The 14,305-nt window shown below is 43.5% G+C and overlaps 1 protein-coding gene across 3 annotated transcripts in view; it reads right to left on the minus strand.

Moving 5' to 3' along the window:
• Window positions 1-3,863: 3,863 nt before the first annotated feature.
• LOC113017146 (F-box/WD repeat-containing protein 7-like) overlaps window positions 3,864-14,305 on the minus strand; it is a 46,845-nt gene continuing 36,403 nt past the window's right edge. For all 3 annotated transcript variants that reach the window (XM_080298676.1, XM_026160303.2, XM_026160304.2), the window contains 6 exons: window positions 9,841-10,022; window positions 9,395-9,620; window positions 9,234-9,300; window positions 8,683-8,826; window positions 7,737-7,886; window positions 3,864-6,913 (listed from right to left, as the gene is read on the minus strand). In XM_080298676.1, the coding sequence (XP_080154802.1) occupies window positions 6,780-6,913; window positions 7,737-7,886; window positions 8,683-8,826; window positions 9,234-9,300; window positions 9,395-9,620; window positions 9,841-10,022 (903 nt within the window). In that variant the 3' untranslated portion in view covers window positions 3,864-6,779. The remainder of the gene's footprint in view (window positions 6,914-7,736; window positions 7,887-8,682; window positions 8,827-9,233; window positions 9,301-9,394; window positions 9,621-9,840; window positions 10,023-14,305) is intronic.

Here is a 14,305-nt window from a genome sequence, read left to right on the forward strand (position 1 = left end):
ACTTTTGCACCACTTCAGAGGAATCCCCTTAACCTCAAATCACTGTTTTCTTAAGGTATGACTTACCTTCACAGCTGTGTGGATTACGCATCATGTCACAGAAGGTCCACAAGCATAGATGCACGTGTGTGTTCATGTCTGTAAGCTATTATTGTTTCATCTCACTGAAAGCACAAATGCCATCCTCTCTCTCTCTATTTTTATATGAGGATGGGGTGGACAAAATAACAGGAACACCTCACAACAGTGATGGCGCTGAGTTGCAAAGCTGCCTGAGCTGCATTAGAGACTGCGCTGGTGTTATTCACCTATAACGTGCTACAGTTCGTGCTTCCCTGTGTGTGTCGCTTACAAGAAGGTCAACAAACACACCGCAGTGCTGCAGGCAGAACATACATAATCAATCAGCCCTCAGTGCAAGCTACAAAAATAAAATATGGGACACACACACACACACACACACACACACACACACACACACACACACACACACACACACACACACACACACAGCAGCCTGCTCTGATATCTATAGCTTCCTATTAAAAGAGAATGTGAATATGAAAACAAGACTGTGTGTGTGTGTGTGTGTGTGTGTGTGTGTGTGTGTGTGTGTGTGTGTGTGTGTGTGTGTGTGTGTGTGTGTGTGTGTGTGTGAGGGATTAAAACACCTAATAAAGTCAGGGAAAAGCTCTCAGCCTGACTCGCAGACGGTAAAATTCAAAACATCCGGCTGGGACTCATTAAACTGTGAGGGTTTGTAGGAAATGCAGCGCATGCGCGCACACACACACACACACGCACACACACGCACACACACACACACACACACACACACACACACACACACACACACACACACAGTCTTGTTTTCATATCCTTCCCTAGATGTTTATCCTAACACTAGCCCAGTGCTTCCCAAAAACGGTGCCGTGGCACACAGGTGTGCCGTAGAAGATTATCTGGTTTCACCTGATTAGTACTCCAAGTGACCGCAGTGAGTAACGGGCAGAACAATTACATTCTCTTCCACTAGAGGGCGGTACAACCACCTGTTCTAATTAAGTTGGTTGTCAAACAGAAGAAGATATTACATAATAGTCATGCTGTCAGAACACAGCTCGTAATAGCAATAGATAAATATTTGAAGAGAAAAAGCAGTCAGTCTGGGTCCTGGAGAAAATTCCAGCCCACATGAAGGCCGTCATGAGTGATGGTCAGAAGAAAGCAAAAAGGTATACTGGGACAAACTGAGCCTATTTTACTAAGATAAATGATCAAAATGCTTTTTGAGACATTTTTGTTTGGTGGTGTGCTGTTTGATTTTTCTAATGTGAAATATGTGCCGTGGCTCCAAAAGGTTGGGAAACACTGGTCTAACCTATTTTCTGTGCCCATAAGGGCTGTTGGTCCCCACAAGTATGGTAAACTTCCAATTCTTGGTCCCCACACAGGTATGTAAACATGGTACACACACACACACTTTTTCCTAGGGGTACATGTGTGTGCATTTAGCCGTATTACTATTTTAGTGGGGACGTTTCTATGTTGTCACCCTTTGGGGACAGAAAAACAGGCCCCTGTAATATAAATCATTAAATCATAGGATGGAGCCTGAGTTTAACTCTGTCTTTTAGTAGATCTCCAACTTTAATTTGTCATGTAAATATCACAGAATTCAGTCTTAAGGAGATTAATTAGTTGCTTTAATTATCTGGATACAAATTATAGCACTATGTTGGGCTGGTGTTCTGACTCCAGAGTGGATAAGCAGAAGATGGATAGATGACTTCTTCAGTCTCAGCTGAAGCCTCCACGGCTTTTCATTTGCTTTCTTTTATTTACCTTTTCCTTACTTTGCATCCTATTCTGTTTTATAACCTCTTTGTCCTTATTTACTTTATTTTTCTTCTTTCCTCTTTTGTTTCTTTTTATCCTTCACATTAATGTACTTTTGTTTCTTCATCTTATTCCACTTTCCTTTGTCTTCGGTGTTTCCATCATTCCTGCTTCCACCTTCATTTACTTAGCTTGTCTTCATGTGTTTTTCTCTTTGCTTTATTTCCTTCCTCACTTGTCCTTCCCTATATTTCATTTGTTTCTCCTCTTTGAATTGTTTTTCTTTCCTTCATCTTTCTTTTGTATCCTAATCAATGTTTTCATTCCTTCCATTTCTGCCTCTTCTGTTTCCTCTTCCCCTCTGCCACTTTCCTCCCTTCGTCTTTTCTTCTTTCCCATCTTTGGTCTTTCTGGTTCATTTTTTTCACTCTTCAGCTGGTTTTGCTCTCTTTGTTTGGGATTTTGCAGTCGTCTGCCTGTTGTTGTGTCAGCTGGCGGTACGTTATCAGGCTACTACAAACACACATCAAACTCTACACACACTTTCACGCTGCACCTTTCATTTCCAGCAGGTTGTAAAAATAGAAAGCCCATAAAATCTGACTCTTTCATGTCGGAGCATTAGGCAGGAAGAAAACCATCCACATGTGCAGAGCACTGATGAGCAGCAGCACGGACCTGCTGCACAGCTTAGATTTAATTCATTAGTTTTATCAATGAAGCTCAGAGAAAAGGAAAAAAAACACCTACATGCTTCAGTTTTCCTCGTACGGGGTGTTGCAGCCAGTTCTGGTTGCATAATATTATCTGCTCTCCTACAAACTCCCACATACTGAAGCAGAAAGCTCGGTGCGAGGCTCAGACAGGAGATGTGTGGGAAGACAGAGATTCAAAGTCAGAGTTCGTCTCATCCTGGTTGAGAATAAATAAGCTTCCTTTAAACGGATTCTGAGTGTAGTAGAGTCTACTCCAAGACGCTGCTAAAATAAACTCGACTCATTAAAGTCTGGGTTTCCGCTGCTTTAATGAAGCGCAGTTTCTACATTCCTCCACGGAGATCAGATTCAGTCTCGTACCAGTGAAGTTGGTCCGAAAAACCTCAAGCTGACGTTAGAGCTCGCTACATTACCAAGTTCAACGTGGCTTTACGTTCACTTCCATCTGTCAGTCTCTTCTCCTTCCTTTCTCATATTTTTCCTTTTACTCTCTTCTTTCATCTTTTCCTTCCTCCTTTTTCCCTCCTCTTCCATTTTTCCTTCCTTTTCCCTCTCCCATTTTTTCCCTTCCTACCTTCCTCCATCCCTCCTCTCCCATCTTTTCCTTCCTCCTTTCCTTCTCTCCCTCCTCTCCTTGTCCCCCTTCTAGCCCGTTTCTTTTCCTCTTGTTGAATATGAGCGTTTGCAGTAAACAAACATTAAAATGACCAAGGAAGGAAGGAAGAGAACGATGTGTGCTTGTCAGCATTCAGCTCACCTGTAAATTTCAAGTGACGACTTCATTGAGGTCGTATGAGCCATTCTTTTACTTTGGTAAACCAGAGTTTACCTCAAAGCAGCTCTGTGTACACGGCATTTGGCCGTCTTTGTGAGGACATTCATCAACATCAGTGGGTTTCCCCGTGTATTTAGGAAGTACTACTAAGTGCTTAACTAAAACTCTGACCACAGCCTCATTTAAAGTGGTTTTTGTTTTTGTTTTGTTTTTAATTATTTGGTTTCAGTGGCAGACACCTTCAGCTCACTCATGTTTGGACATTTGGTGCTCTCCTCTTTATGATCAGCTGCAGGTGAAACGTTTAGAGGACATCTGTAAATTGCAGACACATAACCTGCAGTGTTAATACAACACAGGTGTGCATCAAGAGTGAAATCCAACTACCATAAAACTGAGTTACAAATTCTTCTGGGTCACTTTGGTTTGAGTTTTTCATAATAAAAGTCAAAGGAGCTGTAAGAAAAGCAGCAGAAAACTCCCATCACATTTCAAAAGCAATGTTTAAAACACAAAAGACAAGCAGTCAGCACTTTATAAAACTCTTCTTTATTGATTCAGAGTCATCCCTCCATCCACGACAATATTTTCTCTGCTGTGTTCTTATAAAAAGCTGAATATGTACATCCTCTTGTATTTACATTATTTTACATGATTACATCGTCAGAGAGCCTCACACCTGCAAAAAGGTCAACTCTCCTGCCTGAAACGTATCACCTGTTGTCAGGGGAAATGAACAATAGAGCAACTTGCTCGTGGGTTGTTGCCTGGCAACAGCAGCTTATCGGATTAATATCGGTAAAGAGGAATTGTTTTTAATTATTTATCTTATTTTTCTAAATATTTCACAAGCTTAGAAAAACATGCGGAGTGACCCCATGTGCTGCGGCAGTGGGTGGGGAAAAACACAAATTAAAAAAGTAATGGAACATATAATGTAGTGCAATGCAAGTTTCTAATGTGAAGTCGTGACGAAAGTACAAACTAATAACAATAAAGTCGATGCACGTCAAAGAGTTTTTGTGCACTTTACATAAACACACAGTCTGAGGAAAGTTTAACAACAAAAACTGTAGCTAACACTAGGCTGCTAAACATCTCCTCATCAATCAGCTTAGTCCTGCACAAGAAGGTGAGAGGGAAAAATGATACAAAATACAGGGTGGAAAAATGTCCTAAAAAATATACACAAACCACTGATCAGACTTAATGCTGATTATCTGATAAATCATAGAAAGACATCAAAAGGTGGCTGGAAAACATAATGTGGAGAGCAGACTCAGAGCATAAATGTGGCTCTTTAAAACCTGCTTTGCTTCTCTAATGAGAAACAAAACAGGTTTTATTTTATGTCTGTAATATGACTTAAAGTAAAAGCACATAATTACTTAGGTATAAAAATATTTTATCCATGGAGGCAGAAAATGTTCACCGAGGTCATGTGAAGTGTTCAAGGGTCGTTTTCACTTTTCTCTTCTTTATTTTAAAAACTGTGTTAATGCTAATGTTAGCAGCTATGTGTAAAGGCAGGAGAGGCCCCAGTCATTCAGGTCTTAGAGAGTGGTGTGCGATTCCGTGGCAACTACTGGTCGCTATGGAAAAATGTGTATTCCCAGACTCGTTGGAGAGTAGTTTCTAGCAACTGCCTGTAGTTTGCAAGGAAGGCGTCGCCTTGTCTGCAAACATCAGCAACTATGCAGCTGTTAAACTGAAAAGCACAACACAAACTGGAAACAGAGATAGTTCACCTTCGAAATAAAAGTTGAACCTTTTGAAATGTACGTAGTAAGAAGCAAATTTTCTGTTTTGTGTTGGGGAGCAGTTGGCTAGTGTTTGCAGACAAGTTGGCAACTTCCAAGCGAACTACGGGTGACCACAACAATTTGCTAGCAACACAGTCACAAGGTGGTGCAGCTCAGCCTTCGTGATCAATTTCACAACAGGTAAGTGGTTCATAACCTCTGCACAGCTGAATGAATGACAGGTGTGCAGAAGGAAGAAAAATGATACATATAATAAAATAGTACCTAGCAGCAGTCAGCAATCACTTAGCAACCAGTCAGGGGAATATGCAATTTCCCCTAGCAACCAGAGGTTTCCATAGTATCAACAACTGCTCTCTAAGCCTGCGTGACCGAAGCCTAAGCTTTTAAAACATTCAAGACTCTCTCATTAATACTGAGCAGAAAAAAGGCCTCTCTCACACACAGAATGAGTTTAACAGCAACAATAACTCCGTACTTACAAAAGCTCGTGTGTGCAGCCCCCACCCCCTCCAGCCCTGACGGCGAGTAAATAACCACAACCCTGAAACTGAAGGCGCTAAATGGAAGTCAGCCACCTTTTGAACTGTTAACTCCTGTGCTTTCCCCACTTTAATACTTCAGTGTCTCAACAGAAACAGGCTAATGCCAGAGCTGAGCAGCAGCCGGTGCCACCCCTTTGAAAATGTTTAGGTTTTTGGCAGAAAGTTGTTGCACTACAAGTAAAACTGCGGCATAAATCATTTGGACATGTGCGTCTGCGAGTGATTTAGCGTGCAGTAAACCAGAGTAATCGCCTTTCTCTCTTTAAAAATAATGTTTCTGTAAAGCTTGACAAAGTTTCCAGTGTTACAACCATTGCAGATGTGAGGCTCTGCCTGTGGCCAACATGTTTCGAGGGTTTAGTCTTCCCTCTTTTTAATGATGGGAAAAGAAGCTTTAATTCCCGAATTTCACTGTTTCCAACGAATCCCAAGCACCAAGCATGTAACTCTGCCGCAGGATCAAAACACGCTGTTTAGAGGCAACAGAGATGAAGAATTTGGCTCAGCTGCTGAGAATAAATGTGAAACAATGTGATGGTTTAAAAAAAATACTGACTAAATGTGAGGTTTGGTTTATATGCTGTGACATCGCTCATCGCTGTTGCCTCTAAAAGTTGCCCGTGTCTCTCCAGCTGCCAAGATTTGGTACATTTGCATTGGTTAAACAGCATCTTTGACCTCCTTGTTGGTTCAGCAGCAAAACAAACAAACAAACAAACAAACAAAAAATTGTTTGCCCTCGTTCTTCCTCTCATTGGATACATTCAAGAAATCCAACACTTCTCTTACAAGCCGTCCTCTCTGGGCCATTTTGATTGAAATAAATGCACTTGTTTGTCCATTTACATCCATGTTTTTTGTCCTTGTGGATTTATCAGTCACACTGTTTGAATTATCCACACTGGGTTCATCCACCCGCCTCTGCCAGCCAATCAGAGACGAGCTGTAACATTCACATCTATCAGTTTGACTGACGAGAAGAGTCGGATCCAGTCAGGACTTTGGTCAAAAAAGTCAAAGTGTGATGAGTTTCTGTTACTTTTCTTTAAAAAAAATGAAATAAAATAGCCGACCCCCAAATCCTTTAAAAAAAAAAAAAAAAATCTGGGCTTTAACCGCGTTTGATGATGTCACTTCCTCCTCAGTCCGTCTCTTTCTTCTTTTCGTCCAGGTCAAAGTCCAGCACGAGAAGTTTGGTCTCCTCAGTGCCGTTTCTGCTGCCGGCGGCGCACACCAGGCGAGTGTCGGACGCTCTGATTCGCCACACGACTCCACCTGGATCAAAGACGTGATTGGTTTAGCCACAGACATGTGATAACAGGTGAGGACATAAATAAAGTTCAGGTACGTATATCTTTTCTTAATATTTAATAACAGAGTGAATACTGCATCTACCTGCACCATTACAGTTCATTTAGCGTCTTTTCTACTGAAATGTGAATGTATTTAATCTGTTTGTTAGTTCCACATTAAAATGTTGACACTACAAAAAACCACATAATATATAATTGAGTCAGTTACTAAAAATATCTTCTTTGTATCATTTTATATGATGATGAAGTTGAGAATTTATTCATTTTTAATTTGTATATTTTTTGGACTGGGAAACACCGGTTGCTATAGAAACGTGTACTTTCTGACAAGATTGGGTGAAACTGGTTCCAAAGAGGTATATGAGCTACACCGAACACCACACTGTGACTGATTTAGTTGCTAGCAGACCGCCACGGTAACCTGTAATCTGCATGGAAGGCAAACCACTCACCAATCACGAGTGAAATTGTGAAAAGTGCAGTGCGAATGGGATACAGGCTGCTTGCTTACAAATTAAACGTTGTGCTGTCATGCACGTTTCCAGCTGTGCAGGATGGAAAAAGTGACTGACTGCCTTCAAAGTGAAAGAAACCCCTGTGTTTGCAGTTTGTGCATTTTCAAACTTTCACTACAATTCAGTGAATGGCAATCACAGCAGCCTTCTAGCAAAAAACAAACAAACAGAAAAGCAAGCACCACATACCTCTTTGCAAATGAATTGACTCAGTAACAGCCAGAAAAATACATTTTTCCCTAGCGACCTAAGGTGGCGCGAACTCCTCACCTGATCCTCGGCTCTGCAGCGCCACCACGTCCCGCAGCCAAGCTCCGGTCCGCAGGTCCCACAGTTTGACCGTCCCATCGTCAGAGCTGGACAGGACCAAGCCACGACAGAACTGCAGGCACGTCACCGCCGACTGGTGCTTGTTGGGACCTGAAAAGTACGCATCATTACACCGTGACCCTTGACCTCAACCAGTTGTCTCTACATGAGCAGCCTTTCTTCTCAGCGGTATCACTTTATGCATCCTTTCTTATATGAGCGTCAGCATGTGCATCTTCATATAACACCTGATTTCACTGAGTTGTAAATTCTCATATTGAATCATTTCCTCCTTCTTTGGCTCTAAAATATTTGCTGCTTAAAATATTTACTGCTGGACAGATTTCCAAAAAGAAAAAAAGAGAGAAATTACATGGACATTTACAGTCCCAGAAAATAAAGTTCAATACCACTGGCAGCGAGTCCAATTTTTCATCCAGTCACCAAAAACCCTTGAAACCACTCACATTCCCTTTACCTGTACTTTCTGGCTAAATCCATGTGGCTCGAATTGCCCGCACATGTGAGCTGAACAGATGAAAAGCAAACGCTGTGAAATCCACAACCATAAAAGACTAAACAGGCCGTCACAGACTTTGCATGAAAGTATCCTCAGAACTCGTAGCAACAAACACCCTGTGGTTTGTTTTATTTCTCACGAGTCTGACCACAGATCAGGTTCACTTTCTGCCTCAGACCTTAACATGATTATTCACTTCATCTCAGAGCCTTTACAATGCCCCCTGTTTCCTCACTTCCTCCCAGCGGGTTGCGGACTTTTGAGTCAGCCTGTTTTATTGCCGAGTCAGCGATCTGGCGCAGAAGTTCCACGGCGACCCTCACCTTCAAGCTGCTCTCATTGTTTAATCGGACAGATTCCCTCTAAGGGACGTTACCAGCTTCTCACCTTGCAGCGTGTGGAGACACTGTCCTGTCCGGATGTCCCACACTCGCACCGTGGAGTCGGCATTCCCGGAAACCAGGATGTTGTCTCGAAGCTCCATGCCGCTGGTCAGCGATTGGTGGCCCGTCAGCGTGTGGACACACCCACCTGAACAAGAGACACTCGTTTAGCTTAGACTGACACCCATGCGTTTCATTTTTATATGATTACAGCAGGTTACCACCAACAGGGGGCGCACTGAGCATCACTGTATTTATTCTGTTTAAATTAGATAAAAGTGAAAAGAGGCGATTGCAGCAGCTTTCTGCATTATTTGCCACAAACCATTAAAAATCAACCATATTTGTTTTTTTTCTTCATTTATCACAGAGAAAGAGGCGGCCGTGTTTCAGTTATGTTCCTGTGCGTTATATGTAAAGCAAAATAAATCTATAGTAATAATGATAAACACAGCCCGTCATCCAGAGTTACTGCCCCCTAGTGTCTGAATACAGAAATAAACTCATTAAATAACTCCAGGTTCACAGTGAGAAAACAGAGTCCGTGAGGTCTACCTGTCTCTGGGTCCCACACTTTGATTGAAGTGTCCAACGAGCCGCTCACCACGAACACGCCGTCAAACTGCAGAGAGGGGTGGGAGAGGTGGAGTCAAAACCAAAACAAGGAGCTCAAAGATGCTAAACCGCCTCATGTAGAGCTCTGTGTGTGTGTTTACCTGCAGCGAGTACACTCTGTTGGTGTGTCCCTGCAGCGTGTGCAGGCACACCTCTGTCTCGGGGTCCCACACCTTCACCATGTAGTCGTAGCCGCCCGACACCACGCGGCGCCCGTCGTACTGAACGCAGCGCACCGCCGCCAAGTGGCCAGTCAGGACGTGCTCACAGCGGCCAGTCGACACGTCCCACACGCGCAGCGTGGTGTCCCGAGAGCCCGACACCACCCTGAGAAAAAGAGAGAGAGAGAGGCATTACATCGCTGCAGTGACAGCCAATCAGGTCAAGGTGAACCAGAGGTGTGTGTTTGTGTCTCTGTTAAAGCTGCGCTGACCCAGTTCTATGAGTTCATGTGTAACATTAATTTGTGTGTGTGTGTGTGTGTGTGTGTGTGTGTGTGTGTGTGTGTGTGTGTGTGTGTGTGTGTGTGTGTGTGTGAGTCTGTTACCGGTTGCCGTTGAGATGCATGCAGCGCACGGTGGACGTGTGTCCGTAAAGCGTGTGCACGCACTCGCCGCTTTCAGCGTCCCACACGCGCAGCGTCCGGTCTGTGGAGCCGCTGATCACCGTGGTAGCCGCCATCTGACTGCACCACACCCCACCGGTGTGACCCGTCAACGTCCGCAGACACTGAGGGAGAACAAAAGAAGGATACATGATGATCAAACAGTGTTATGATTGAATTTAAACTTTGCTTTTAATTTAAATGATAAAACGCATGAAAACATTCAGACATGAATGCGACATGAAGACCAGTGATTACAGATAAAGTTGCATTTTTACTGCACTTTAAGATCAAATATTAGAGTTTGCATTTGGAACAGTCGAGGTCGAAGAAAAGCCAACACGTTCTTCCTCATTCACTAAAGATAAAGGAATAAAGAAATAACCTGGTGCTCTTATCTGGGCCAATGAAAGCTGTTATTCTGGGTTTTTCCTGCTTGGATTAAATTAATTAAACGCAATCAAAGCCTGCAGTTTGCACAAACACAGCGAACATTAAACGTCTCTCTCATTGTTTGCGAACGCGTGTGAGTCAATATTTATTCCACTTTCATGGACAGCCTTGAGAGACAAACGCAGTTTCACCTTGAGGGTGTTGTAGCGATAGTTGCCATGGTAACAGTGGCAAAACTTTGCCTTTGCAACTGTTGCGGACACGGAGGAAGACACTGCGGGCGTCGACACGAGCGCTCGCTGTTACTACACGACTGTCAGTGGCTCGTACGCGGCGGCGCACACGCCTCATCACCCCCGCAGAGTAAAACATCGTGAGGGTGTGTGTGTTTTTCTTTCGGCAGGGAACAAAATGACTTCACACACACAGGCAGGTCTAGGCGGATGAGCGAGCAGGTGTGGCGGATTAAAGAATGTTTAACCGAAACCAGATGAACGACCTGAGTCTGCGATCTCTCACCACATACTGAGTCCTGCGAGTGTTACTGTGGTTTATATAGTACACTCAAGGTATCCCACAATGCCTCACTGTGAGTAATGTACAACCAAGGGTCACTATCCTCGCATTGTATCCCATCATGCATTGTTGCTGGAGTAAGAGGCGCCGGTTGGTTTACAGGACAGAATTTCATGAATGACAGGAATTCTTCAAACCCTGAACGCAAACACACACTGGAGCTTCATCAGAGTGTGTGATTGTGTTCCTGTTATGACACGGGTCAGCAGAGATGAGCTTCCTCTGAAGGGTGACCGGTCTCTCCCTTAGAGGCGGGGTAGAGACTCGTGAAACGAGACATGGTAAACGGCACCTCACGACAGAGTTAATGTCAAACTGTGGCTCTACCGCCTGAGCCACATGTAGAGCAGCTCATGTGTGAATGTCAGACACAAAGCACTCTGGCGTAGAGAAAAACGCCTGTTGCATGGAGAGCTTTGAGCGCTGCATAAGAACCAGACCATTTATCATTTTCCAAAATGACGTCACATGTGCTGTCGTGAGCCGCCGCAGTCCTGCGTGTCTCACATTTTACAACTTTGTGTGTTTTGATGCTGCAGCTCGGTTAAAGACGTGAGTGCACCATCGTGTGGGTTTAACTGCAGTTTTAACAATGCACCAGCAGCTCACACATTACACAGACGGACATGCGGCAACAGTGTGAAAAAGATGAAACTTTGTGGAAACTGCTCAAATTCTCATGATGTGGAGGTTTGTCTGAGTGGCGACGCCCGTCGGTCTGCAGAATGCTGCTGCGGCTAACAGCAGTGATAAATGGATGTGACCGTGTGACGTCACCGTGCCATGCAGTGTCCCACGCAGCGGGTTTGCTGAGGCTTAACTCTTTCCACCTTTGATGCTTACAAGGATTTAGTTTGTTTCTCTTTTCTGAACTGAGTAGTTTCTGTCATACTTCATAACAACAGGTGAGCGTGGTCGCTGCCTACACAGCTGTCCTCGGAAAAAAAAACAGAACCTGTTCGTCCGTGTAGATTCTTGGTCATAAGGTCACAGTAGTCTAACGAGCTTAAAAAGAAGACGACAGGACTTCTGGAAGTTTTTCAAATTCATGTACAGGTGACAGAAGTCATCATTAAGGGTACAAGGGAGTTGGTCTAATACCATCTTAAGGGGAAAAGAGTTGAGGAGCTCGGTTACTCAAGGGCGTCCTCCACACTGACAGGAACCCTGAGGTGGTTCAGGATGGGGTGTGGATGCCTCCTGGGCACCTCGTTAGGAGGACACAAGCTCTCAGCTGGCTTGGGAACACAGCGTCACCAGAGCAAAGAGGACGGAGGAGGTGAAGGTGAAGGAATCACAACAGTCTGCTGGTGTTTTAAGCCCGAAGCATGTTCAGGATTGTTCTTCTGGTATTACTCTCCTTTTCTTAAAGTGGACTTTCCTTATTAAACAAGATGAGCAAACAGTAAAAACACTGAAACCAGGAAATCAAGAGCACAAGATTGAAGCAAACTGGTATTACATGAGCCCGGCCTTAGCTTAACTTCAGCTGAAATCTCTTCAGCACAATCTAAGATGTCTTTGGCATCCTGCTCATGGTTACTTTTGGAGGGTTTTAAACTATTTTAGAAGGACCTGCAGGGACCCATAAAACTGTTATTTGGTGTAAAACAACGTCCTCTTGCAGAACATTTTGCAGAGTTAAATTAAGATGATCAGTTGCAGCACGGACGTGCACTTGCAATCAGACAGCTTCTTGGCTTCTGCAGAGAGGGCTGCGCTTTATGTCAACATTACATTATCCTCGTCTTGGTGCAGCGGGTAGACCGAGAATCTGCAACAATGGCGAAAGCTTAGCTGGCTTAAGATGAGTCCGGGCATCTTTTCTCTGAGGACAAAGGAGGGATTTATATTCCAGCAATGTTCCCTGTTTATTTAAGGAGCTTTTCATGGTCTGAAATAAGGTAAACGAGAGCCTGTCACCTTTCTGAATGCACTCTGATTGCATATTGTGTGTTTAACAGTCTGCGGGTGTTAAACAGGAAGGTTTACAAAAACACGCCAACAGAAACAGACACTTTCTCTACACCTTTAACACAAATGTGAGTATTCAAACAGAGATGCCTCGGGTGGTGTATGTCTGTGTCTGTGTGTGTGTACACAAATAGCTTCCCAGCGACACACCCCGACTGACACGACTGCTCCGCCTGTGTTTAGTCCGTTTAGCCACTCTGAGCTTCTCACTGTCCTATTAGGTCACGCTGGCCTACATATTAAAATCTTATTCAGGTCAAATCTGAAGCTGAGTGCAGCTCGCACGCAGGAGCATCCCATTATTTCATGATAATGTCTTTTACTGACGATTCTCAAGGTCACCTTGATTAAACACTTGATAGCTTCAAATTTAAATCCAAACATATTTGAGCTCTGATTCTTTGAAATCGGAGCTTGAAATGTGGTAAACATATGTTTGACTTCCAGACGATTAAGCCCACAGACTGACAGTTTCCTCTCGTCGCACCCCGATGTTCACATTTCCAGGCTGAAGTGAAATTTGTCCATGAACTCGAGCACCTGCTGTGGACTCGAAAGTCCTTCTAGAAGCAAGTCTAGCAACTCAGCAGCCATTCTGGATCAAATCCAGGGAGTTACTCATTCCTCTGTATGAAAACATGTGAATGAGCGCCCGCTTGCTAACTTGATCTACAGGTAACTCACTTCCTCCTGATGACAGCCTCCTACACAAATACCTGCCCAGGACAAAAGATTCACTCATTCATCTTTCGCTCAACCAGCCACACCTGCATCTACCTGCAGCTCTTCCATGTGCTTTGCTCACCGGTCTGAAGGCGCTCGTAGGAGCGTTTCACTCTTTAGTCTGAACTGGTTTCACATGTTTATGTCAGACACAAAAGCACTCCACATCACTCTCCTCACATCCTGTAGAGCAGGGATGTCACATTATAGTGTTTCTGTTAGTTTTTAACAGATTAAAGATACACATCGCCTTCCTGTATTCCCCTGATGGAGGTGCAGACACCACGTTGGCTCCTGAAGCAAAACCCTTCATTTCTCATCCCAGTTCAATTATCGGTTTCCAAAGAAGGAAACATTGAGATCTGATAATGGTGTGCAACAGCATTATCAGATAATAATGCTGCCCAGGGTATGAAGATATAAATCCTTGTTCTTGCTCGATGAACTTGGGCTCATGGATTATGCAATATTTAGATCATCTTTACAGAAGATTTCATGGCAGTTTCTTAATCTTAATTTTGTCAAAGTCTATATGGTTTGTTTATTTTTAGGTTGGTGCTAAATCATTTATCTGATAGGCTTTATTGTGAAGTACTACAAAATAAAAGTCATATTTGTACCGAATTTGACTTGCAAAAATAAAAGCCTCACTTTTTTTAGTGAAACAGCTCCTGCAGCCCTGCAGAGTAAAAGGAGCTGCAGAAATATTCACACTGTATGTACTTTAATGTGTGAATTTCAT

Source organism: Astatotilapia calliptera, chromosome 3 (genome assembly GCF_964374335.1).
Source record: "Astatotilapia calliptera chromosome 3, fAstCal68.1, whole genome shotgun sequence".
Taxonomy (NCBI): Eukaryota; Metazoa; Chordata; class Actinopteri; order Cichliformes; family Cichlidae; genus Astatotilapia; species Astatotilapia calliptera.